The 27,655-nt window shown below is 37.2% G+C and overlaps 1 protein-coding gene across 2 annotated transcripts; it reads right to left on the bottom strand.

The window, feature by feature from the left end:
- Positions 1-182: 182 nt before the first annotated feature.
- On the bottom strand, positions 183-23,837 carry CCDC34 (coiled-coil domain containing 34). Of its 2 annotated transcripts, XM_067295532.1 has the most exons (7): positions 23,800-23,837; positions 23,436-23,653; positions 19,447-19,579; positions 16,849-16,956; positions 4,179-4,337; positions 2,287-2,428; positions 183-654 (listed from the first exon to the last, which is right to left on the bottom strand). In XM_067295532.1, exons 2-7 carry the CDS (start codon positions 23,636-23,638, stop codon positions 440-442), a joined length of 960 nt encoding a protein of 319 aa, XP_067151633.1. In that variant the 5' UTR covers positions 23,639-23,653; positions 23,800-23,837; the 3' UTR covers positions 183-439. The 2 variants fall into 2 exon arrangements, with proteins under 2 accessions (XP_067151633.1, XP_013814710.2); XM_013959256.2 differs by lacking the exon at positions 23,800-23,837 and having other exon boundaries at positions 23,436-23,692.
- Positions 23,838-27,655: the final 3,818 nt, after the last annotated feature.

The following is a 27,655-nucleotide window of genomic DNA, read 5'->3' as shown; positions in this document are numbered from 1 at the left end:
CAATGAGATCAAGCCCTGCAGCTGTACAGAGACCTCTAATTCTTCCCCCATTAAGCCAAGAATTGCTTCAAAGTTTCTTGTAATTAGCATCTTTAAAATAACCCTGTAATACCATCGCCCAAAGGAATAATCACATGTACAATAATCTCCTTCCTCCCCAAAAAAAAAAAAAAAAAAAAAAGTAGGGGAGGAAAGAAAGCAACAATCCTGTATATTTTATTGGTACTGAAATACAGTCCCACTTCAATTGGCTAAATATGACTTTTTAATAAAATTCAACATATAAAAGATCCTTGAATAATAAGCTGATTGGTTAGTTAACATTCAATACAAGGCCTGTTCACAAAAGTTGTGGTTTTTTAAATACTGTTTTGGACATGTAACTTCATATCTATGGCCCAGTTCACTCAAGCTTGTAAGAATGATTTTGATTTCTGTATTATAACTGCTTTCTGCACAAGGATCCAACACAAAGGTTGTTTGGGGGCTTATAAATTACCATAGGTGCAGACCTATGTGACTGAGAGTATACAGGTCTCTTGCTGTTCTTCATGGTAACGATACTGTCTTCCTTTGGAGGAGGTACATGTATTGGTTTCCAAGGAATGGGGTTACAATATGCTGGAGCTGGATACGAAATTCCATCATGATACCCTAAAACATTTAAAAAACACACATAATTAAAAAGGAATACTTATATTACAAGCTTTACACTGCAAGCAATTATAATTCTAATCTAGACTAGCAAAGAAACAACAGCATCTTTAAGGGAAGATAGTACAGGTACGTTGCATAATTTAAATGATTCAAAGCAGTAAATCTTCCACCCTTCTTTTACCAATAATCAGTATGTTTTTCATCTGCATTAAAAAAAAAAAAAGCATTTCAAATGCTGTGCAACATTCAAAATGCTCAGTCCTGTGTATACTTAGATGATGAAAACCTCTATAAATTGGCTACTTTGCTACTTTACTTGTTCAAAGCTGTGAGGCATTTATAAATATTACTTCCTGTCACCACCTATGTAAAATTCACATATTTCTTCCTCTTTAACTGTTATTCTTCCTCTTATTGAGGAGAAAATTACATTAATTATCTGCAATTAATAATCTATGGTACACAAAGCAATATCAGAAAGCTAAACACAACAGAAGGAACATGTTGCCCTTGCAGTGACTTGTCTGTAGTCAAATTTCAACATATACTTCACAAGCGTGGGCAAAACAAAGTCTGGGACATTCTATTACGTCAACACAACTGAGTATGGAGATATTTTTCAGAAATCACTTAGACAAGTGATAGCAGCTGTTCAGAAATAATGAGGTTCCAGAACAAAACATGAAAGCAATGTGCATCACCATCTATAATCAGACCTAAGCAAAAGAACAACTGGTTGTGTCTGCTATAGAAATTTTCTTAATTGTTCAGAGACTGGAATTTAGGTTTCAAAACATTTTGCTATGAATTCAAATAATAACTATGATTTTAATTTTATGAGAAAATAAAAAAGAAAGCATACATCATTTTTCTTCAAAAAATGCAGTTAAGTCCTCACGTGTAATACATAATACTATTTCTCACTGCTCTTTAGCTTCTCTGTAATGTGGGATGACAAAAGGAAGGACAAAAAGTGAGGCTCACAAAACACCATGCCATAACTATCATCAGAATTCTCTTTAACACTTCCCTTTGAAAGGAAAAAGGAAATGGAACAGGACTATACAGGCCAAGAATGCACGATGCAACTGCAAAGACACATGGAAAGGAAACCTTAGCTCAGAACAGAGAATGATTTCCAAGCCTCCTTTTTGAGACAGGGCTTCTGCCATGCTCTTATCAGGCTCTCCATCTCAAAAAGCCACCTCTTTTCTAAGGGGGATTCAGGTACCACAAGAAGGTGCATACCTTCTGTAACACTAACACTAGCTTTAGAAAGATGCCAATATAGCTGATATGTTTCACAGGAACCAGTAACTGGCTCTAGTGATTCCTATACCTGATAAGGAACCTAACGAGATTAAAATTAATTATACTTTGGTATGCCACATTCTTCTCTTCTCAAATAACTTGAAGGGCTATGAAAACCACACAATGGATCTCACAGAAAAAGATTCTCTAACTTATACCATATGGGCTAGCTATTCCCAAGTGTCAAAATTAGATACTGGATGAAAACCTAAAACAGGCTTCATTTTACATTAAACGGTTAGAGGGAAGTGAACCACAAACCTAAGTCACTATATATATATATATATATATATATATATATATAGTAAGAGTACAAACCTGTAGACTTCCCATGTGGGTAGCCATAACCATTTAAAACAGGGCGTGCTTTATTTCTAGCATTATGCAGCCATTCCTTAAAGATCTTCTCTGATCTCTCTTTCTTTTCCTGTAGCTCAGCTTCCCTTTCTTTTTCTTTTTCCTAAAAATCAAAACATCCAAGACAAACCTACAGACAAAATCTTGTACAATACATACAAAATTGTAAACAAATTTCTGCAAATAGATTGTCAGACTGCTGAATATCTGTTTCAAATAAGTTTCCAAATACAAATACATTTCCCTGACAATGGAAAACTCCTCAATCTTCTTTTCTTGCAAGTCTGGAAAAGAAAAAACCCTCCCCATTAATCCAGAGTTCCTCTGAGAAAAAGCTCCCAGAAATCTTTTGCAAGTCTTTGTGTAGAAGACATACTGAACATAACAATGGTCAGATGACCAGAGCCTACTGTACTGTAGTTAGTTAGCCTAAAGAGGCAACCGCATCTTGGACAGCCATCCAGTCTTCTCATTTACTCATATTCATACAGCCCTAATTCAGCTAAGATTGGGTTGCCACTAAGCCTGGAGCAGAATTTAGATTTGGGGAATCATTAATCAGGATTTAAAATACAAGCAGTATGTATAGGCATTGCATTTGGATCTAAACCAAGTTTAATTGACACTGTGAACATGGTTTCTGAGAACTTACCTAAAGTTTATAGAAGACAGAACTGAAAGAACACAAGGTTTAAATCTATCTCAAGACTTCCATTTTCTTGGGTTTCAAAAGTTCTTTGTGCTGTGTACTTTAGAGGCTCAGCAGAGACATACAAGCTCTTTGTTCAGCAGGAAATAAACAAGCCAGTACAGAATATTTAAGTGGGTTTTAATTATATGGGAAATATGGAAAGTCTGCAAAATTAAGATCATTAAGGCCTTAAAACTGATCTGATATAGCTTATGGTATTTTAAAATTAATTCAAAGACGTTATTATATATCCTTGTGAAATACTAAGGAATGTATTCTGCACTCCAAGAACAAATGCTATAATTATAGGGGGAATATAGACAAATTCTTCTAATCAAAATCCTTCCTCACACTTGAATGCTACTCCTCATACTCAACTACTACAGTAAGGTACTACTTCTATAATATTACATATTCCATTGATAAAGTGTACTGTAACATTAATTAAATTAAAATACAACAAGTAGACTTCAAGTACAACAGCTCTAGTCCCAACTAGCCTATTTCATTGTTTTCATGCACAATCACTACCCACATGTAATACTTGAGAGGAATGCTGGGTGATGCTTGAAAGTGTGGCTTTGTTATAGCATTCGCCCTAGTGAAATAGGGGACCTAAAAGCCTGTATTTTAGGAAGCTTATTAGGAAGCTTACAACACATAAGAGGTCTTTTAAAGCTTGCTATAAAGAGGTGATTAATCAATATAAAATAATATTAAAATTAGGACTCCTAACCTCAAATTGGTAGAGATATAAATGAAGAAAAATGCTTTTAATTAGATATGTGTGCAAGTAAAATGACCGAGATAATAGTGGTGCTGGGAGAAAAATGCCCAGATGCTGCCTATTTTCTGCTTGGGTCCCTCTGCAATGGACTGAGTAATACAGATACACTGTGTGGTTTGTATTACTTCTCTCTCTCTTGTCACATCAAAATCACAGTGGCTTTGCTTGGCTTTCTAAGAAAGACACAAATGTGTTAATACACATCTTGTTTTGCCAGCCATTTCTCAACGTCTTCAATGCACTAACATTACAACTTTAAAAAGTATTCTTCATGTAGAACATTGCCCTGTGATGAATTCCAATAAACTTAATTAATCAACATATTTAATATGAGTTACAGATTAGGCAACTCCATCCAAAATAAATGACTAATACCTTCTCTTTCTTCTTCTTTTCTGACTCTTCAGCTCTTTTCTTCTTTAACCATTCTTTATACTTTATTTTGGCCTTTTCTTGTAACTGCATTTTTTCTAGTTCCCTTGTGGCTTTTTCTGCCATTTCTTTGCTCAGCTTTCGTTCCCTTTCCCTTCTTTCCTAAGTGAAAGAGATCAAAGTAACAAAACCTAAAATTTTCAATATATTTCTTGTGATAAAACAGTTAATTACAAATAAATTATCGTAACCCTGAAAAAAAATGATATTGCAAACTCTTTCAAAACCTAGTCTTAAAAGACTAGGACCTAGCCATCACTATTGGCAGATAAAATAATTTTAAGCATATAAATGTGTCATAAAACATGATAACAATCTACCTTCATGATTCCATAAGCTATTATGTTTATTGCTCTGTTTTATTTATTCAGACATCCTTTAAAACACTCCAGATAATTCTCAATGTTTCTGGGGAAAAAAATATATGTTGCAATTCTCAACAATGGTATGTTAGTTTTAGATGAAAAAACAACCTTTCAGTGAATCCAGACTAAACTACAATTCTACATGCAAGCCAGGCAAACTGCCCTTTTCTAGGAGTCATTGATGTTGGCAGATTGTATGAAACACTTAAGTGTAAACTGGTAAGAAAATAAGTACACCAAATGAGAATCAAGTTCATGTTTTGTGATATTCTCTACATTTATGATATTCTTTAGTTTATTCACACATGAAATTGGCCTATGAATCAATCTTCATGTTCCATCTTTTCAGGTCATGAAAGCGAAAGCTAGGAAATGCAGTCTAGGGTAGGTGAAGAGCTGTAACTGAGTGTTAAGTAAATCGTTCCCTTTATAATTTGAAAGATACAATACACAGAAGTGTCATTCACTTCTACCTCTTTTCAGAGTGTGTGGCTCTGATGGCACACACTAATGCTTTGGGGACCATTCTCTAAGCTAACAAGCATGTAATAAAGGTCTTTTCTTGATCTGGGGAGGAAGGTATTTTCATTTGAATCTTAATAGTAGCTTTCATTTCCCCTTTCTGAACCCTTTTTGGAATGTCTGGGATTCTACTGGATCTGTTCTACTTCTACTTAGTTTACTTAACTCTGAAGAAATCTGCATACACATGGAGTCAAAAATCTTTACTAGACAAGCTCTGCACACAACATGGAGGGGAAGCACAAGATTCAAGACCAAACAGTTTCTGTTTTCATAAAAAAGAACTGCTGAATTTAAAATGTTACTTTCTTCTAAGAAATCTTCTTTTCCTGCAAGCTCCCTGCCACTAAGTAGCAGAATCTGAACCATCCTAGCAACTACAACAATTAAGTATTTACTATACCTCTTGATCAAAGGAGATGTGATGTTTAGCAGGAAATTATGCTGCCTCAGAATTATTACAGCTGGCAGGTATGGATGTCTAATGCCTAGAACTATAACTGAAAAGTATAATGAGCTGCATCTGGTCTTCTTTAGGGATAAGAGGAAAAACACAATTACAAAAAGAACAGGACTGTACTTTCCTTCCTGTCTTACATCTTTTAAGCACAAAAGGCAGAAAGATAGCTTCCACCTAACCCCTTTCTCCCAGATTTACAGCAATTCTGGAAACACCAATTATGCATAAAGAAGCAGAAACCATGACACTCGAGCTGGGGACAACAGCAATTCCCTCAGTCTGGTCTAAATAGGACAGTTGTCCTTCACAAGTCCTTGTCCTTCACACCAAAACTTATTGTTAATCCCACAAGGCAGCATCATACAGAATAAAGCCTTTATCTCATATTGTTCTGCAAAACACCAACTCATTTCTGCCATTCATTTGATAAGGTGCAGAAACAGGGACAACAGTCTGAAAGAAATGCATTTTCTCTTTAAAACTTTTGCCATTTTTATTTTAAGAAATAGTACCGGAAAATAAATGCTATCACATTTGAATTCTTACCCATACTACATAAAATTGTCTTGATAAGGAAATAAGGATGATCATTCCAAAATAATTTTAAGCCTAACCTTCATTTAGTCTTGGCATTCCTTTTTTCCTACTGTCATGTCATAACACTAAACTGCAGACTTCTTATCTGAAGGAGCCAGTTTACAGAATTGCTTGCGTTAGCATGACCCTATTTGTGTTTGGCAGAGAAACAATACTAGAATTTTAACAGCAGCTGCTAGACTATGCATTAACTCTTTTTTCCCCCTTTTACAAGCCATGCCTTATTAACTGCATTTGCCATAATCTGTATCAGATACAAGTTTTTTCCACTTACCCTATGATGATAACTCACAGTACCACTGAGACAACAGACAGTTGTGTACACACAGCAGTCGATTCCATAAAAGTTAGCTAAGAACTACATTTTCACCTCATATTTTATTTTCATTTTATCTCCAGTGCATTCTGGGAAACATCAGCTGACTCTGTTCTGCAGTGTAGGGAAAATGGTCAGCTATGAATACACTACAGTTTCATTGGAAGGTAAAACTTCATAGAACTACAAAAGAAGAAAAGTCTTACTAATCTGATTTGACATCATAGTTTGTAAGGAAGGCCTATACACATGATGAAATTCATATTCACAACTAAGACCCATCAAAAAAGAATTTAATTCTGGAAAAAAAAAATGTTGAGATTCTGAAATGTTTCTGTACTACTGAAGAATGGAAACAAGACCTTTCTTAACATGACACAAACCTTTCGTTTTCAAATAGGTAAAAGAGGAAAAATCACCTGCTTTTTGGCAAGTTATGCAGAACCTAAACATCATCTGTCTGAAAAAACAAATGACCAATTGTCTAAGCTTTTCCTCCTTCTTCTAAAACGTATCTTGCTCTCTCTTGTTCAGAGCTGTTCTTCTGTCCCTCCATTATCAAATATTCCTCACACGCATCTTTCAACAACTCCTATTTCAAGACAATGATAGTCTGGGACAGATAAAAAGTATTAATGTAGATGAGAGATACATGCTAAAATGGTGAGTTAAAGCTATTTGCGAAGAGAGGCGTACAAAGATTTCAACTCTTCTGTTGTTTGCTTGATTCTGTGCATCACCAATGTACATGAAAGTTACAAAAGTAAGATTGTTCAAAGCTACAATCTTTAGCTAAGGCTCTTAACCTATAAAGAGCATCTAAATTAATATAGGAGAAAACTGAAAAAATTGGGTCCTTCCAAGTATAGGTGAATTGTTCAATAACAAACAAGCAGAAAAAAGGCCAAAAATCTTTCTAAAGGCTGTAATTTAAAAAAGGTCAGGGAGGGAAGCTTCTTAGATAATGTATATTTAAAGTACAATATTTCAGATGAGTTTAGCTACTATCTAGGCTGTCCCAAAGCCAAATTAGGCTCTATGTAAACAATGATATACCATGCACACTATCATGAAAACCACAGCTATTGCTAAGTTTTACTTCCAATGAGACATCCTTACGAATGGGAGACTCCCTGCAGAATTGCAGACTTTGCAGCTGCCTAGAAATTATTCTGCAGACAAATCAGAAATGCTTCCTCTTTCTCTCTAGCACAGAACAGCTTTTCCTTCATAAAGTTAGCGTATACTACATTCCCAGCTGCTTTAATAAGCTGCTTCATGTCAAGCTCCTCTCACCCCAGCCTTGCCAGCCTCTCCCCATCTTTATTACTTTCCCTTATACAAATCCATCAAAAACGCTAGGAATGTGCATAATAATATACATGTTCTTCAATCCTCCCTCCACTCTCCTTCCACATATGTATGGGGGGAAGGGAAACTGTATAATTTGTTTATGCTCGGTGTTGTTGGATTGGGTTTTAAAAATTCTCTTTGATCTCATGTTCAAAACAGACATTATCTATTCACTAAACCACTAGTAAATTTACATACACTTTAAAATATGATTACACTTATTACATAAATTAAGATATTGATTGTAAAACATCCAATTACTCATTGCAAGAAAGGCTTGTTCTCCTGCCATCCCACCCAAGCACATTATTAAGGAAAAGGATACAAATAGGGCCTGCAGGCTTACTGCTCTGGGCTGTGATCCTATCAGGCCTTGGAACCTAATAAGGACTGGGCTAGGTCAGTACTTGGAAATCCCCCACCCAGAACAAACGCAGCCATGGCACAAAGCAGTACTGGTGACTCAGTAAGAACCATGTGTCTCACTGAGTCAGTACCAAGCCAATGTCTCCTCAGCAGAATTACTAACTTTTCAAGAAAAATCAGACCAATGTATATATTGTGAATTATCAAAGGAATTTAAAATTTGAAGAAGCATCCTGCTTTCTTCCTGACTGCAGGCAGAAATATTTAAATAATTTTACAGGCAGAGAACAGCCAGACTGCCAAAGCAAAGACTCTATATGAAACTGTAAGAAAATTTACACTCCTGTATTTTCATCTTAATTAAATTAGAGGAAAGAGGGTCAAGAGCAGAGATTCCTCCTATTCTGCATTTTCTGTGCAGTGTTACTGAAGATGAGTTTTATATTTATACAGTACTTCTCACAGCAATCTTTTCTTTTTTTCTGGACTGCAGAATGTGACAGCAACATTTGTCTTTTCATTTGTAACTGACAGTTCTATTTCACAGCTGTTCACTCTGACATCATAGCTACCACATTCTAGCATCATTTTATGGTGACTGAGGGTGAAATAAGGAAAAGTCCACACTGCCAATATCAGAATATACATCCGAACTTCCTCATTTATTCTCACAATAATCCTGAACATCAATCACATTTAACAGCCTCAAAAATCTGGGTCATTCAGCCAGTTGTTATTATCTTTTCAATTTAGCCCTATTACACAGCTCAGTCACCAACCCTAGTCCACATAAGATTTTCTTTAATCTCTCTGGAACTGGTATGCAAAAAGAACAAGAGGCTAGAAAGGAGGTCAGTGAAACAACAACACTGAGCAGCAGTTGTCTACTGACTAGCAGGTTTACAATGATTTTCTGCTCAAGTTCACACAAAGTCAATGCCAGACCCCACTGCAGGATGGAAACTGCAGAGTTCTAAGATAGATAACTACATGGATCTTTCTCCCAGACTGTGTTTCTTTAAACAATTACTGTGTGTCAATACGGTGACAGAAGTAGAAAGTCTTGATGTATGCAATGCCTGAACACTCTCCTGGCATTCACAAGAATCTGACCCATAATGCAGACCCCATGAATGCTGCTGTGAAACACAAAGCACTCTTATTTTAATCATCTTTCACACTGAGTTCCTCCTCCACGAGGCTATCTAAAAATCATTCTAACACCAAACTTGAGAAATTAGTTCCTTCTACTTGCAGAAATCTAAAGATAGGTCTGGACAAGTAAGATCCACATACTTACATTATACCCATGGTATAATGAATGATCGTGCACACGCACGATCTCACAAAGAAGTTCTGTGTAAAGAGACATCAACCATGCTAAAAAAGACTGTTTTGTAAAGTGTTTCTGATCTAGATTTCCGAAAAATCCACAATATGAAGAAGAAATACTAAAGAAATTAAGCCTGGAGTCACAAAAATGTTTAGATGTGTAAAGAAAGACTTGAGCACTTAAATACAAAATTCAAATTCTTAAATGCAGTTGGCTCTCAAGGTTGAAAGGTGTTTATGCTTCCCACATTAATATATTTCTTGAAAGGGTTCAGTCTTGAAAAAGGTGAACAACTCAGCATCTCTTTCAAGTCTAAGCTGCCAGCACAATCCCTAGCGTATATCAGGCTCTACATAAAATGCAGCAGCAATGACTGACCAAACTCAAAACAATGGTTCAGCTGTTAGAACACTAACCTAGGACATGGAAGATCCAGATTTTGTTACCTCCTCTGCCTGAGGGGATTCAAACTAACATGTCTCACTCTCAGGAGAACACTCTGTCTACCAGACTGCGGGCTGGGATGACAGGATTCTCCACCCCTTCTGTTGAAGCAGTACAACTCTGCATAAAATAATTAAATATTCATTGGATGAAAGAAAGAAAGCTTGACTCTCTAGCTCGAAAGTCATGCTCAAGCTGCAGAACAAACTGTATTCTACATTAACAGTGGTTACGTAAAATATGTATTAAATAGAAAGTCTTTGGAATAAGAGTTGGAATCCAAGTCTCCCTTCTGTGAGGAATCACGCAACATACCAGGGTCCTTGGCTTCAAGGACCTTGCCATTATTTTACAGTGTGTTGGTTCTAGCCTTTAATATTCATATTTCTTACCGCTTCTTCCTTCTGCCAGCCAAAAGCAAAGTACATGATAGGAACAGAAATCTTCCAATGAAAAAGCAACAAAGCAGAGAATTTTCCCATCCTGTATCTAACTTCCACAGGTTGGAAGCCTAAAAGTTTAAATGGTATTTTTCAATAAGTCCCATTCTTAACTTTTCTTAAAGAAAGAAAGAAAGAAAAGGAAACCTTCAAAAGAATCTACATTAAATATCTATGAGTAACAACTACTTTGCTTGTATTTATAGTCTTAAAATAAAAAACAATGCCTTACTCTCTTAAAATAAGGCGGAAAATATCTGGGATGCTATAGCCAAATTAATACTACTATTAGAACATTTTGTTACTTTTTCCACTGTAAAATGTATAACTTCGCTACTTTTGCTCCTATAACTTTGCAGGATATTATAATACTTCATGATAAATTAATGTATGCAAGTTACAAAACAAAGACAAGGATGTTAACAATATGCGCTTCAGAATTACACTTATTTGGGGATGCAAGTATTCTGCTTTTGCAATTTCAATTATTGTTATATGTATTATATTTATATAATATAAATATTTATATTTTATATATGCATACATGAGTTGAATTCTCTATATATTGCTAAGTTTCTATTCTATTAGTAGTCTAAGAGTGAAGTAGTTTTGCACAGTTAATAAAGGTGGATTTAACAGGATTGGAAGAAACATTATAGCATGTCCTACTAAACAGAGCTTAGAGGGTAGACTACACTGTGCCAGGGCCAAATTTTTTAAATGGTTAAGTAAAAAGCTGTTGTTACCAGCCCTTACTTTCAATCCAAATATTTTATTTGGCTTTTATTCATAGAACTTTAGGTGCTATGACACCTTTCTAATTAAACTGATGTGACAGTTTACAGACACTTCACAATTTATGCATCCACAATATGTTTTTCTAAGTTTCATATACTTTGATTTGACAGCAATTAATCAGACCTTACTTAAGCATCCAATCATACAGTTGTTGACAGGAACCAAAAAGACTGCATCTCAGGATCAAAAGTCCATGTAAAAGGAAAAAAAAAAGAAACTTGCTATTGTCAATTCTAAGGAAAAACAGCAGGAAGTAACTCAAATATAACTGTGGTTCTTCAAATACAGTACTGATGAACATAGCATTCTTGATAGGTGGCAAGTCTTCAACCCAAATTATGTTTACAAACTATAAATACAGGGGCTATGCCCCTGTTTTGAAGATAAGAATGTTTAATGTGAGACTATGTAACAATTCATAATCAAAACCATCCTCAGTTCCTTTCAGAAATACCACTAAGAGGACACAGAAAAAGGAAGAAAAGGAGGCTAGAAAAGACAAAGGTTTTACAAACCAAATTCTAGGAAGGAATTCTCCCTACTGCTCCTCATTCTTGGGAGATGAGGCAGTAATAATAAATCCTGGAAGAAGGCTAAGTGTTTCTTCAATTAATTCAACAGTAATGAGGGCAAAAATACAAACTGGCTTCAGATAGCAGCTTACATACTTTCCAAAAGAGAAGAGAAGCTTTTCACTAGCATCTCCAAGAAGCTTCCACTGAACAGAACAAAGTAAGTTATCACACAGCAGAACCAGTGTCTGGTCACACTGTGAAGAAACTTGGAACTGAATCCTTTTGGACAAATTCTGAATAGACGTGGTCTTCAAAGGCAATACTACGAAAGAAGGCATGAATGAGTGATCAGCTCTGAACATCTATGATGTCACCTATCACATTTTTGTTGCACATTTTATACCCACTTATAGTTTTGTAATCATATCTAAATCCTCATGGATGAATATAAGAGTGAAAAATCTTTGCAAGGAACCACAGAAGGGATTCCTAAACATTTTGAAGACACGTAAGCAGCATTTTTTATCTCCCTCCTTTAACTGTTAACAACAGAACAAACAACAGAAGTTGACCAATCTGTTCATAGTCTACAGGGTCAGCATAAAAACATGAAATGATAGAGTGGAAGGGTCTCCTCCATCTCTTTTGTGTTAAAATCTAGCCATTCTTTGCTCCCGGTTCCATCTTCAATAAAAACTTCAGCTTCATTCCACTAATAACAGGTCCCTTCTTGGCCCTTCAAACATTTTATCTTTTTGCTTATCATAACAGATGAAACAGTGCTGAGGATTAGTTCAGAATGTTTCCACAAACTTCAGATTTAGTGCTTATCTACAGTATCAACATACTAAACTACACTGCTGCACTAAATAAAATCAACTTTTAAGAAAACATCTAACTACAAAAAACATGCAGACAATATCAGAAGGAGCTACATACAAATAGATTTTCAAAAATCAGTCCAACACTGAGTATTTTAAAGTCTAATATTTTAGAGATTTTCAAAAGTTTAACATAATCTCAATATTTTAAAAGTATAAGTTTAGTCCTGATTACTGCCTCTTCTATAGTTCTGGAATTTGAACAAACGAACCATATGCTTTCAAAGAACTTGGAAGAATCTATCATTGCCAGTGAAATCAGGTCATTTTTCTCTAAAGGAAAAAATATCTTTTTCCATGAGATAATAAAGAACTATTAGAAGGATATAAATAGAGTCTTTTAAAATTCTACTGATAAAATAGAAAATGACAGTAGAAAAGCAGCTTACTTATTAATATAAAAAAAGTGAGAAAGTGACTTCTCTATCAGATATACACATATAGATATGGGAATATAAAACAAAAGCAGAGACTGACATTAAAATAGCAACATAATAAAAAGTTGGTATAATCATTACAGATTTAACTGATTTAGGAGCCAATACAATTAAATCATTACATACCTAGTATATCCCAGCTTAAAACTAAATTAAATTCTAAATTAAATTCATAAAAATACATCTTCTTACTTAAAATTTAATAAAATCTTTATATGACATAATCAATTCTAAGTGTTCTGCAGAACTACACTGTTTCAATCCAAAATAAATTATTCATACATAGGTGGATTTGAGCTCTAAGCAACTTTACTCTTCCACATAATGCTAACAGATTTACATTATATAACATAAATTCAAAAAAATAAACTTTACACTTATGAAAAGTGTCAGAATGAACAGACACAGAGAAAATAAGCTTCTACAAACATTAATTTTGACCTGAAGAAATGAGACAGTAGTTAGTTTTCAATACCTATTCAAGACTTAGACCTCTGACAAGGCGATCAGGGATGTCGGTTCCTTTCTTTTTAAACTTCAACAGTTCAACTATGAGTTGCCTCCACAGAGCTCCTTACCAAACTGGAGTCTAAATACTGGAATTAACAATCAAGCAATCAATTTAACGTACAAGAAAGATTATGACAGTCTAATGGCTTTGCTCATCTATGTCCAGTCCTGTATACGGTTCAAATCCCTTTCAAACTAAGACTAATAATGAAAACATGACATTGAACAAAACCTTGCTTGCTGAGCATTTATAATCGTGCCATTATAATTGCTCATTTTTATCCATAAATCTAAAAGTAATGCAGAAGTAGAAGTTTAGTATTACACACAAAAATTGTGTTGATTTCAAGCAAATGTTTCTTCTAGAATCAAAAGTATGTCTGGAGGTTTTTTTAGAGTTAATATATTTTCATCTGTATTCCACTGACTTATTAAGAGGTACAGCTGTAGTACAACTAAAACAGAACAAGTCGAACAGACAATATACTGTCTGCCCACAAATGATACAACCTTAGGAGAAAGAGAGAAAGTAAGACTATTTTTGTCCAACAGAGATCTGGTATCCTACTGAAAATTGTAAAGCTGTTAGTAGAAACAGGACAGCAGCACCTGGCAATTGATTTTTATTAAGCTTTTAATTCCTAGTGAGCTGCAAAATTTTGTCATATTAGCATATCTTACAACTTAGAATGTTCTTTTGTAGCTCAGTATTTCAACATGTTATTTCTAATTCATAAATAACCTTTAAAATCTCAAAAGCTATTACATAGAGGCATAGTACATAGTGACGTTACCTTTATTTTCAAAAATAATTTATGCAAAATTATTGGAAGCATAAAAAGTCCACACAGAATATTGTCTTAAACACATATTATACAATAAAAAAAAAAAAGAAACTACCAGCTAACAAAAATAGTCTTCAAGTTTTGCTGCCTAACCTGACATCTAAGGACTATATTTAACAGGTAGAGCATCACAAATGATATTGTCATATAACAAAACACAAGAAAAATGGCTTGTCTTATAGTAAAAACAGCAGAATTCTTCTACGCATATACAAATGTTCTACTTCTGGCATAAATGTCCTCTCACTTTCAAAGTAAGAAGATTTTGTCCAGTGATGTCTCCTGGAGTTGCGCAAAGACCTTGTGCTCATGATGAAGGAAGAAGCTGCATGTACACTCAACCACCCCTTACCTCCTCTATCAATACAGTATTAAGCAATAGGGAAGGACACGTATTTACGGAATTCATAGAGATAACACTTTTGAAAGGACAACCTACTGTATTTTATGCAGTCTACACATAGGGTCTCAGAATCAGCTAACTGGATATGAAAGAGGTGAATGCTTAATGCGTAACTCAGTGAGAAATACTGCAAGTTTTGCCAAAAGAAAGAGCACCTTTTGATGCTTCTAGAAGGAAATAAAGTGAGCTATCCCAAATATCAGAGGTACATATGCTCCCCAAGAAAATCATGGCAACTGTCAGTGCTCATGAATCTAAACTTAAATTTCATGTGAAATCTTTGTGCAATTTTAAACACCTTCTTAGTTACCGAGTTGATGTATTTATCCTTCAGTCTGTGTTCACATCCACAAATAATCTTCTGGTAACTTGAAGTAGTATGATCTATGCAGCACAAATGTTAATATCCTAAAGACATCCAAGCTTTTAACTTCAGTTTATCCTTGATTTAAGTGTGGTTTACAGAAAAATACTAAGCAATGATTCATCTGATTTAAATGAAAATCAGATTACTTTTGGTAAAAGCTTGGGCCATGGCCTAAGGATGACCTTATCCTTCCAAAATATAATATATAAAAATCCAGACACAAATATGTTTTTCCCCTGTTCTCTGGGCTGATGTGTTTACCATCAAAAAGACCTCCTATTTCCATTTACAACAGAGAGGAGGAAGCTCGTCAGTAAACCCACAAAAATAGAACAAGGAGGACTCAAATAAGTGGAATTTTACAGAAGATGCTTGAGAGAGACAGAAAGAGAGAACAAGAACTTTCATTAATTTGTACTGTGAAGTGAACAGACATTTTTAACATGCAGCCCAAACTCTTTCAAGACAATGAGTAGTTGGACAGTTGTAATTTGTGTTTTAACAGAGAAAAATGAATGGCATTGTTTGTGCTGAATGATAAATCTCTTCCTTTTTGCTGTGTATTTTAATAAGGAAAGATCCTTTCTACATCATAATAAATGTTTAGAGCAGGATTGTTTGTGGTGGTGGTAGGGGGTTTATGCCAGTTATCCAGTCAGCATTGACGCTAAGAGAAATTAGGAGCTTAGATCCAAATGCAGGTTGTTCTAATGGTTCTAGATCGAATCCAACAGAAGAATAGAGTCCTGAAACAGTGAGGACAAATGCATGAGGTCTGAATATCAAAACTGCCCTTGTCAAACTAGTGCTATTGTGATACATGTATTTCTTTTAATCAGATTTCATCTGGTTTTATTCAAAACTTTTCAGAAGCAAAAGTATGGAACAGTAAGTAACCAGCGTCACTACAGACTAAGACAATGAATGCATGCACATGCCCACGAATTACCTGGGGCTGAGCAAGCCCATGCCTCCCAAACTTGCCCATTTTTGCCACCCAGCGTGCATGCTTTGTTTGTGTGACACAGAGCTGCACAGTGCCCTGCTGAGATCAGGATTCTGTCTGCTTCTGACCCTGGTCTTAGGCATCCTCTCCAGAGAACTTAAAAGATTTCTTGATCCCCCTCAGAAATGGCATTCTGGATGAAGGAATTCCCAATTGCTATCTTGGTCTACTGAGAATTTCCTGAATCTGGCCTCACACCTCAATTATCCCTCTAAACTCTACCATACTATTTGCCTGTCCGCAATGGTACTTAACTAAATCCTCCTTCTGGCTCTACTCGGTGTACAAGACATTGCATACACTTAAGACGTACACTTTCCCCAAAATGCTTGGACATTGAACCTAGGAAGTCAGAAAGGGTAGGGTACTGAAGACCAGAAGCCCAGGTATAATCAGCAGAATAATATTCCACAACATGTAGGTCAGTCATCAGCTGACTATTCAGAAAACAAATCCTTTTATACCTCATGGCAAGGGAGGGGAACAGTCTTAGAAAAACGTTAAAGTCTGTTGGTGTGATTTTATAATTTTCAATTAAAACAGCCATTATTCAGCAAAGTAAAAACACGGTTATCCAAAAAGCCTGAGCAAATTTTACATAGGTTTACTAAAGCATAGCATGTGCTATAATATTTACAACTAAAGCAATATTTACCTCTTCTCTTTTTTTTTGCACCCATTCCTTGTGCTTCTCTTCAGCTATCCTTCTCCTTCTTTCAGATTCTTGCTTTTCTTTCATTTTCTCAAGCTGTAGATTAATTTCCTAATTAGAGAAAAAATATATATCTCAAAGTCATGGCGACCACCTATACTAATACACTCAATACTGGAAATAGTGATGCAGTAAAAGCAATGTAAACATTTGAAAAATTTGAAAGTTTCCCTTCATTAATATGTTGGAAAGGATGGATAAGTAACATAGCAACATTATGAAATACAATCGATGGGCATAGTAATTTTTCAGACTATGAACTGGAAATATGTATTTTAATTAGGCTTTGGAAACAATTCAAGAAAACAAATCACCCTTCAGCTTATTTAAATGTCCTTCCAGTCAAAGAAATCTGAACTTGTGGCAGTAGTTTTCTGCAATACTTTAAATTTAGATGGTGTGCCTCACTGCACTCAGAAAGGCATCAGAAGCTAGGTGACATCACTCAAATGTGATGTTTAGTATCAGAATTACAGGAATTTTATGGCTTAACTCCAAAAAGCAAGGTTCTTGCAGATTTTAATGAACTTTCAAGGAGGACCCTTAACCTGAAGATGAGGGAAGAAATTCTAAAGTATTTCATCTTTACAGAACATACAGTACATGTGCAATCACTTATATTTCTTCAAGGAAATGAATCGAGAAAAAAAAAAACATGAATAAGATGACAGCTTGAGACGCCTAGCTTCTCTAACAGTAGAATTAGAATGAAGGGATATTTGTCAATGAGAATTCATATCCTGAAACACCAGCCAGAAGGAATTATTTCCCTGAAAATGATTTTAATGGTTCCTAAACTGCATTCAGTTTCAGTGAGAACCTCCTCTTCCTCTAATATTGAATTTGATATGAAATCAAGGAAAATTAAGAGCCTACAAACTGTTCAAAGATAACAGTCACAATATAGTCATCAGTTAGGAATATAATTGTTGCTGTATCTGGGCAAAGCTAAAGCAATTAACACCCCCTTTGAGTTCCGAGACATCTGTATTGCAGGGATCCTGGTTTCTATAAATGGTGATGACACCATAAGAACCTTAGAAGACCCACCCACGATCCACTCCAAACCTTTATCCATATTTTCTACATTTAGGACAGACTCAGTGCTCTCATTGGCAAAAGATCTGAGACCTTGCAGTTGTTTCTTAGGATACTAGTTTCGAATACCTTTTATATGTAAAGGTAATAACATATTTTTATATCACAGTGACATACTTTGTCCTCTTTTGACATCTTATAAAAAAGCTGATTGTATTTTTCCAGATATAAACTATCCAAGTTTCCTACATTGTAGCAGCTTGATATGTAATATTTTCAAAATATTACAAATTAAAAAAAACTTTTACCTCTTCCACTGATTTCTCCATGACTGTAAGAAATGCTCATCTTATGATTGTTTTTAATATATATTCAAGAGAGACATCTTCTAGAGTATATTTGGTACTGTATTAATGCTGTTGGGTGATACATAAGAAAAAATTGCTTTGGTTCCTCATCAAGACCACATGAGAAGTCCATACACAAACCACATTTTCTACATGATACCAAAAATTAGTTTGGCTCATTTTTGTACTCAGAAATCAAAACAGAGAGAGACAATTACCAAATTAAAAACTAAAGGGAAGTCGTGAATTGTGTGGTGAATATTAACAGACCAGAACACATTCCTCAAGTTTAACAAACTATTTTGGTGTTATGCTGACCTCTAAAACACTGTTCTAGAACCTTCCAGTGGTGGGTGTCCTACAAACAATATGAGGTAATCCACACAGAACAGCTCTATGATATATTCACTTTACAGATAGAGTGAATCACAGAAAGGTTAGGACATTGCTCAAGGTCACATGGTAAATCAGTAACTAGAGTGAGAAATGATCCAACTTTGATGTGATTGTTCTAACCACTACCCAATACTTCCAATTTGATTTTAAACAATAGTATCATTTAATCAACTACAACTGCAAACATATTAATCAAGAAAAGATATAGTTCTCTGCCTTAAGTCTGTCCCAGCCCCACTATTCAAGAATAGTTCATTTTGTGGGCAAAAGATGGAAGGAGGGAAAGAAATGCTGGGATGGGGACTATATCCTGGGAAAAGACAAACAGTTGCATAATTACACACCTAAGTGGCTAACAACATCATGCCTCACATCTAACCAAGTAAGCTGGCATACTTACACCCAGCACACGCCCTGTCATGTTTTACTATCTACACGCAGGCGTACGTACCTGTGATGAAAATCAAGGTACCAAATACATAAATATGTTTTAACCCTTTAAACCTGAACCATTACCTAACATTTGGGTAAGCAAAATATTATACAGCACCACTTCAGTGAAGCATAACATTTAGCAAAAGAAAATGCACATAGCATGAATCACATCAGCACAGCCAAACACAAACACTATGGATGTCTAAAGACATTAAAAAATAATGGACAAAACTATTTGTTTCTCACAATCAAAAGAAAAAAAAGTGTATTCTGCTGCCTGTTAGTTTGATGTTAAGTCTAACAGAAAGTAATCAGAAGAATTCACCTCCAGAGCTCTAACTTGCAAGCGGGCACGTAGTTCCTTCTCTTTGCAAATGAACCATTCTTCCCATGGTGAAAGATTATCTTTCAAAGGTGAACGATTTCTTCCCCCTATTATTTCAGAGTCTTCAGCCTTTCTGAATTAAAAATGAGAATTGTAAAAGAATATTATCTTTAATCCGATTTCAAAGTTAGCCAGTGCTATTGCCATGAATAATGACATTTGATTTACATGATGCATTCTGACAACGATTACATTATTTTTCTACTTGTCTAGTAATCCCCAAAGGGATAAAAAGGATGTCATTTATATGACACCTCTGACAATTCCCCTTATGTTCTGCTTATTAAATTCTAGCTTGTTAGTGATTCTTTTCCTGTTTCAAACTGCGCAGCAGATTCAAGCATTACCTTTTGGAAACTAAACAAAAACTAATACCAGAAACAGCAAAGTGTCACCTTCCTTCTCTCTTGTCAGAAATTTAATGTTAATATCCTGTCCTTGGTCACCGAGAGGCTCAATGCATCTCGTGGCCTTCCGCATGAGCAAAGGATGATCAAGATGATTTTTTCTTCTTTCAAGTCTTATACAATTGGATTTATGACATCAGACCACCTTGGTATTGAGAATACAACCACCTTAATGAAGAGCTAACATCTGCCTCCCTAAAAAAACTTTCACAGGAAATATACTTAAGAAATATGGCTTGCACACACCACTTGATGATATTATATAAGGTTCTATTAGACTTTTAATAGGATACCTTGCATAACTCACTCACAACTTCTCTACTCATGAATAATGCAGCAGTCCTAGCCCCAGGCCAAAAAAATCTTTTATAATGTTCTGTACACATACTACCTCATAAGTAAAAATGTATATTAGGCTCTATGTCAACCAAAATTGAAAACATGCCAATAGATTTCTTTATAAGCTTTCTTCTAGGTTATACAGAAATTTTTCTTAACAACAAAACAATGAAACTAGACTTCACATTTGTATTTTATATGAATATATGGGCTCTGGAAGTACTTATCTGCATACTTTATTACCGTGAGTAATCTTATTTGCTTAATTCAAGCTACAAAAGAGGCATCCAAACACATGTGTTAATACACCTGAAATGAATCTTTTAAGTGTAAGATATCTCATTTTTTTTCAATGTAAAAAATATTACGTGTTCACAAGGAACAGCAGTATTCTATGGCAAAATATTTTATGCCCCAATAACCTTAAGAATATATTTCTGTGATACAATGCATTTAGAGACAATGTCAATGTTAAGTTTTGTCCTGCTCTCCTCCACTGTTCTTATCCACATGTGTGCTAACATGACCACTCACTGGTCATGCTAGGAAAAGCCCATTGGAACTGATTAAGGTTGAAACTAACACGAAAAAGGGTTGCTTTCCACAAAGAATTATCCTCTGACCCTCCTTCTACTGTGTTGCTACAATCACATGCCAGCACACTGGAACTGACAAAACACCTTCACACACAAATAAATGAATGGGCAAAAGCAGCACAGGCCAAGCACTCCCAAGCCCAGCCATGTTCAACACCACCTGCTGCAGCCTAGGTCTGTTATGCTAAAGCATTAACGAAGACCAAAAAATTTAACAGTGACAGTTTTTAAACACATAGATATAATAATAAGGGATGTGACTCAAGAATGCATAATGATTCATTTTGTTGGAAAATAACTCTCTGAAAGTTCATTAAAGATAAAGACAAAAGTATTACGCATTCAAATTCAGCAAACCAATGCGACTTTGTCCAGACTTGACATTTTGGGCAGGGATATTTCCTCAAAGCATTTTTTCACTATACGCAATTTGTCTTATGGCTCCTGGTACCAGAATAATGCTGACATATTGTGTCAATTTGAGAAAAAGTACTGGTAGAAGGCATGAATTAAGAAAAATAATACTCAGTATGTGTTTCCCAAGATCAGTAGTTATAAACATTTATAAAGTTTAAGCTGTTGACTTCACTAAAGAAAAATTATTCAGAGTAGTAAATGAAAAGCTTATTAACCACCAGTAAGATAACAGAAAATGAACTTTAAACAGAGGAAAACACAAGCTGAATATGTAGAAATGTTAGACAAAAGTGCAGTCTTAGTAGGAGAAATACTTTTCCTCTTCTCCAGTATCGTGCTCTATCTGAAACTCTCGGGTATCACTGGAACAAGGACTGGAATCGAGTCCTTCTAAATGTGAGTCCTAACCACCAGTCTCAACCTCCTGGGCACATGATCATGTCTGTATTTTAAACAGCACAGAACTTGAATTTCACAGGACCATTTTCTGAAATGCTAGCATATTCACAACTATGCATTTCCTCAGAGTAATTAAAGGAACAAGCTTCTTAAAGTGTCAGATTCTCAAACATGTATTTGTATTTAAATAAGTATCTTAAATCAAACTGTATATGTTTGGCATTAGAACTGAAGTCTGATTAACAGAAAACACTGTGATTACTCTTTACCATATATTCACTAAAGCCAAGCCATCAGGCATAATACCAATCCATACCGAAAGTATGAAAATGCCTAACACCATTTCACAACATTCTGTTTTCAGCTTTTCTCTTTTGCAAATATTAAATTTCCTATGTTAAATGTCTGCATCTGGCTAATTTTTGTGTAGTTTTAAGAGGACAACAAGAGTCTTTGAGTGTGTGCGGCGGGGAGAGCGACTGTGTAAGAAGTGTTTTTTATTATTATCCCTTTCAGAGTTTGGCAGTTATACATGGAAGCTACTATATGAACATTTAGTAGATACTTATTACAACACAACAGCAATATTATTCAGATGCAATGCCTGTATGAGTGTAGTATATACTGTGCTCACAGAGTTTAATGAGCCTGTTCCAGCTCAGGCCCTAACACAGGTCTTCCATTACATCTTACAGCTGCCAGGTGGTACTGTAGCAACAGACCCAGAATTTGAGAGCTGTTTCCAATAGCAGCTCAAGCTGAAAAGATAGGTAGTAGTCTGACTTGAGTGCTACAGAACTGAAAAGCACGTGAACAAAACTACTCATTGAGAAGAGGTAAAAGGTAACAGAAAACTTGAAGCATGAGGGACAATAAACAGGCCAAATTCCTTTTCATTCCATAGCTGCAATTTTTGAGCATGTTTGAGCAGTTTTCCTGGACTTTTATCACCTTACACTGAAGAGAGGTGAGAAACCTTTCAAGAAATGCATGAGAAGGTGAATGCTTGTAAGAAAGTTCAGCGTGGTTTCTATCCTCCCAGCTGGGAAGTGTGCGCTGCTCTCCACCAGAGTTGGAGATATCCACACTGGAATTCTACATCCCAATGAAGATCAGCCTTCCTCCCCTTTCCCCACTGGCTCTTTTAGCTCAGTTCAGACTTGCTAGATACATCCATTATCAGCTACCGCACAGACCTGGCTCTTCCCCCTTCCATTCTCCAAGGGAGAAATAAGGATTATTATGTCAAACACAGGAGATCCTGAGAGAAAGGGAACATACGAAGTTTGTATATAAATAAAAAGGAATGAAATAAGGCCAAAGGAACAAGAACCGTGCAATTCATACAAACCAAACCAACTGTGGATGTAGTTGTATATGCTGGGGCAGAACAGCCCTTCAGTCTCTCAGCACTCTTAAGAGGCAGGCTAGTTTAGCTGCAGCTTCTCCATATGCAAAAACCCTGAGGCTCAGGACAACAGCTAATCTACAGCCCTTTTAACAAACCTACAGAAAAAAGCAACTGCTCAGAGAGGAGACTGCAATGACCTGCGACTTCCAGAGATGGAGCAAAAAAGGAAAGAGGAACTGCCCAGTGTCTTAAGGCCTGTATCTGTGCAAATAAATCTACAGTTATGTGAATAAATCTGCTGCATATAACAAAGGCCTCAATCAGCGACAGACAGGGCTGAGCACGCCGGAAGCTCAGCTCCTCACTCAAGAGGCAGCCCTGAGCTTCCTCCTCTAACCAGGGCCCAGACACACAGGTTACCTATTGCCTTTTTGGCTCTGGGAGGCCACATCCCCCTCTTCCTCCTCCTCCTCCTCGCAGCTGCGGGAGCTGTGCCGGGAAACAGGGGAGAGCTGGGAGCATGAGGAAGAACTGAGGGGCTCCTCGCCCTCGGAGCTGGCGGGGGAAGGCGGGCTGGGGCGGGCTGCCCTCCTCCTGCCGCGGGCCCGCGCCCCGCTGTTCATGGCGGCCGCCGGCACCTGGACGAGAGGCATGGCGGTTAACGGCCGCCCGCGGCGCCCCGCGCCCGCCCCTCCCCCAGCGCCCGCTCGCGCCGCCCCGCGCCGGCGCCCGCCACCAAAGAGCAGCGGCCTCCCGCGGGCACAGACGGGACGAGCCGCCCTACCTGCGGCCGCCGCGCTGAGACAGGCCGCGTCGGCTCCCGGCGGCCCCCGCGGCACCGCCCGCCTCTGCCCCGGCTGGTGCCCTGGCAACGGGGACGCAGCGGCCCACCGCCCCCACCGCTGCGCGCGCGCGCCGCGGCGGCCGTTGGCGCGGGTTGTTGGGGCGGCTCGGCCTCCCCGCTGCCCCCCGGCGTGGGGGGAGCCAGCGTCACGTTTTCTGATGGCGAAGTCAGAGTTCGCGATCTGCGCTTCTATTAACCCGTAATTTTGCAATCAATAAAAACAGATCGTGTATCCCTGCAGATATTTATGATCCTGCTTCTGGATCTACCAAAAGAGAAGGATAAACAGACAGATTTTACTGCACAAAACTTTTTCATCATCAGCCCCACTAACATTCCCCGCAACAAAAGAGAAGTTCATTTCAGTGTATTTCATGAAGGGGAGACAGTCATTTGAACTGTGTACTTCAATAGATTCTTAGTTTCACTACAGACATTCAATGTCTAGTTTGTATATATTCCATTTTGCATAGCAGGCCTATGCTTTATTTACATTTAGATGCATGCCTTCATAATTAAACTATATTTTGTTTCTTTCATGAAGGAGATCTTTTATTTTCATAATGCTTAGCAAGGTCAGATTTTCCATGTTTTTCTTCAGCAAAGCCTGACTGCTCCAGCCCGGTGATCTCAGGTGGAGGCTTGCTGCACCAAACTGGAGCCCAGCCTGGCCCTGGCTCCACTGCTGCTGATCACGAGGTGGGCACGGCGACTCTTTAAATAGATGTAACAAGGGGATAAAACTTCCCACCAGAGCCCTCGCAACTAAAACCTTGTTTCTGATTTTAAGTACTGCTGTTTCCCCTGCACACACGTACACAGAGCCTTGCGCGGCTGATAGTGCCCTTTCCCTCCACAGTGATGCTCCATCCACACCCAGTCATTTTTCTGCAGCTGACGGAGCAGAAGAGGTCCTGATATTAACATGAGACAGGAAAGTTTGCAACTGTAAATTGGTTGTTATATTGATATTTCTTGATAAGGTCCTTGAGGTAGGCGAGTTTAACAATATATTTTCAATGGATAGGCAAGCTGTAAAATAAGCAGCAATATGAAATACACTTTGTCTCAAATGGGAAAGTCATTGGTGACATTTGTTGCATTTGACTTGCCACAAAAAATTAATTTCTCTGGCTCATAATGATATAAATGGCTACCAAGCCAGTATTAGCATTACCTAAAATGAATACTGGTGAGGTGGGAGAAATTGCAGCTCCCGCATTAATTCAGTCCTAAAGAATCTCCAAATAATGATACATGGGAATTTTAAGATGGGTGTTGCTTGGGGCTAGGTTTGGGGGCACCGGAGTCCATCATTTCTCTGCAGAAAAGGGTTGGATCTCTCTCTCTCTCTCTCTTCCCCCAATAGCATGTATTTCTCCCTCTCTCTTGCACAGTGGACAGTTCACTGAGCCACATTAGTAAGTAATGTAGTAGAAAAACATCCAACTTCTTAGCTAACTTGCCCTCTTAACAAGTTAAAGAAGTTGATGGAGAGGCCTGATGAGTGCGGAGGCCAAAGCAAGGTGAGCACCAGGAAAGCCTGGCCACAAAGAGCAAGGTGTGAGGGGTCTCCCCTTTTCAGTGGTGGAGCTTCTTAATTTGGCTTACCATCTCTTATGGGAACTGCGGTTCTGGCACCTTGGAGAAATTCATTATGGTTCCAGTAAGGAAAATCCAAATGTTGCCCTGCAGCTGATCACCTGGCACACTTCTCCAGCAAGCTGAAAAATACAAACGAGGCCTGACTGCATGTCTGATCAAAGCACAGCACTCCTATTATATTGACTACATCACTGTGCAGCACCTTGATCCTCGTGATGTTAAAGTAATTCCGGCCACTTGTGGTAGGTTGTTGAGCTCATCATCATCAAATAAAGACTCAGGTACTACTAGCTACCGTCTCCAACAGGCAACAAATTACACCTATTAAAATAATTAAAGCTATTTCAAATATTGGAGATAACAAAATGGCACTAGAAGCTAAATTTCATGCTAGAGTTTAAAAAAAACAACTCAAATCAGACTGACTGAAATCTTAGGATACAAGGCGCACTACACTATGCCTTAGCTTTGTTAAACATAAACCATCTGTGGTTTTACATTAACATTATGTGTGTGCTGTATACAGCAAAAAAAAAGGCAAGAAAAAAATGTTTACTACATGGCTAAACAAGCAGCACAAAGCAAAGCTTCCTATCATGGCAGGCATAAAAACTGCAAGTATTTCAACAGGGCGCTGTCCAAGATAATTCCAAAACATCTTACAAAGGCTTGACAACCTCCTGTGACCTTAAAGCCCTGTTTCATAACAAAGATGAGCAACAGTCTCAACTTTTTTATACAAGTCCTGTCTGACTGAACTGAGGACTTTAGTATTTTACTGCACCAGTTATCTCACACTTCTGATGAATCTCCACAACCATTTACCCATGCTGGCCAGAAGCAAATGTGGATGCGACTTCTACTACCTACAGCAGAAACTCTTCCCTTTATGAAATGGATGTCTCAAGGTTAAGGCAGCAGCCAGCAGCAATTTGCTTAATACACAAACATTTGAGTCCTCCTCTTCCTCCCTAAGAAAACTGCTTATTATTATATAGAATTATATAGAATAAGGTAATTCCCTGAGGATTTGAGTACAGAAATATCATCTACCTTTACAAAAGAAAAGTGCTTATATCCTGCTGCTGTTTCAGCCTTGCTTCCTGAAGACTATGTTGGACCAATAGCATGCATTAAGAGTGCACTGCAAACCATAATAATGTGACAAGGTATCAGAGTTTACGTTTCAGGACTGACGAAACAGAGGACAGCAAAAGCCAGTGCACCTTTTGGGGAATGAAAGCATGGCCACTGGAAGGGCAGAAGCATCCAGCTTTGAGGAGTGGTAAAGGTGCCCATACAGCTGTCGTTACTCCTCCTTACAATGTGGGCCGATGCGCAGCCAAGCGAAGCGTCTCTGCCAGTTCCATAGTCACTGTGCCCTAGCTCCTGCAATCGGCAAGATAAGATCCCAATGCTTGTAAAACTCTAAGCATTAAAATGGTGATGCTGCACGTTCGGATACACTACTGCAAGTGCTGTGTACAGCTGTGAAGTTTTCAGAGGCTATTTTCTGTGGCCAAAGGACTGACAAGCAGACCAATGACACATTACAAGGACATGCTTCATGGCAAAATTTTAATTCTGTGAACTTAGGAAAGACTGCATCTAAAAAGCATCTGCCATAGTAAGGTTTAAGTACCAATACCACTAAGCCTATGAGCTAAACTGACATGATGAAGCACAAAAGTTGCCACAGAAAATTTGAGTGTAATGAATACATATATATATGGTTGTTACAGTTGTGAAAGATTGGTGAGAAATTAAGCCAAAGAAACAAAAACTACATTCAGTTATTCTGTGCTAACCCAATCAACACCATCATACACTATTCTGTATAGATTATGGAATAAATACATTAAGCTATTTAGCAGCATGGAGTTAAATTCAGTCAGAGCACATTCTGTCTGTTCAGTCAGAATAATCCCTAACCGTGATTCGCAGTATTTGGAAAATCATTTCACACAGAAAATACATTGAGAAAGTAGTCTTACAGCTATCAAACATTGAAATGAATTAAATTCTACACACAAATTAACTATTCTGAATTTGTCAACTCTTCTTTATGAAATACTTGAATATTAGAAATTCAGCTGTAATCTGAAAAGCTCAGTCTCAGAGAAGCAGAAGGGCCATGAAAAGGAAACCCCTCAGTTTAGCTACATTAATATTAATCAGATTTAATGACAAG

This window comes from Apteryx mantelli, chromosome 4 (assembly GCF_036417845.1).
Source record: "Apteryx mantelli isolate bAptMan1 chromosome 4, bAptMan1.hap1, whole genome shotgun sequence".
Lineage (NCBI taxonomy): Eukaryota > Metazoa > Chordata > Aves > Apterygiformes > Apterygidae > Apteryx > Apteryx mantelli.
The sequence above is the reverse complement of the archived record's forward strand: the minus strand, read 5'-3'. Positions and strand labels throughout refer to the sequence as shown.

What these genes read in the sequence shown, in the direction of transcription:
- CCDC34 (XM_013959256.2), bottom strand. Translation starts at nt 23,668, where the DNA reads ATGCCTCTCGTCCAGGTGCCGGCGGCCGCCATGAACAGCGGGGCGCGG. An exon ending in TGCAAAAAAAAAGAGAAGAG is followed by an intron (nt 4,338 to 16,848) that starts GTAAATATTGCT and finishes TCTTTCACTTAG; the next exon opens with GAAAGAAGGGAAAGGGAACG. An exon ending in AAAAGAAGAAGAAAGAGAAG is followed by an intron (nt 2,429 to 4,178) that starts GTATTAGTCATT and finishes TTTGATTTTTAG; the next exon opens with GAAAAAGAAAAAGAAAGGGA.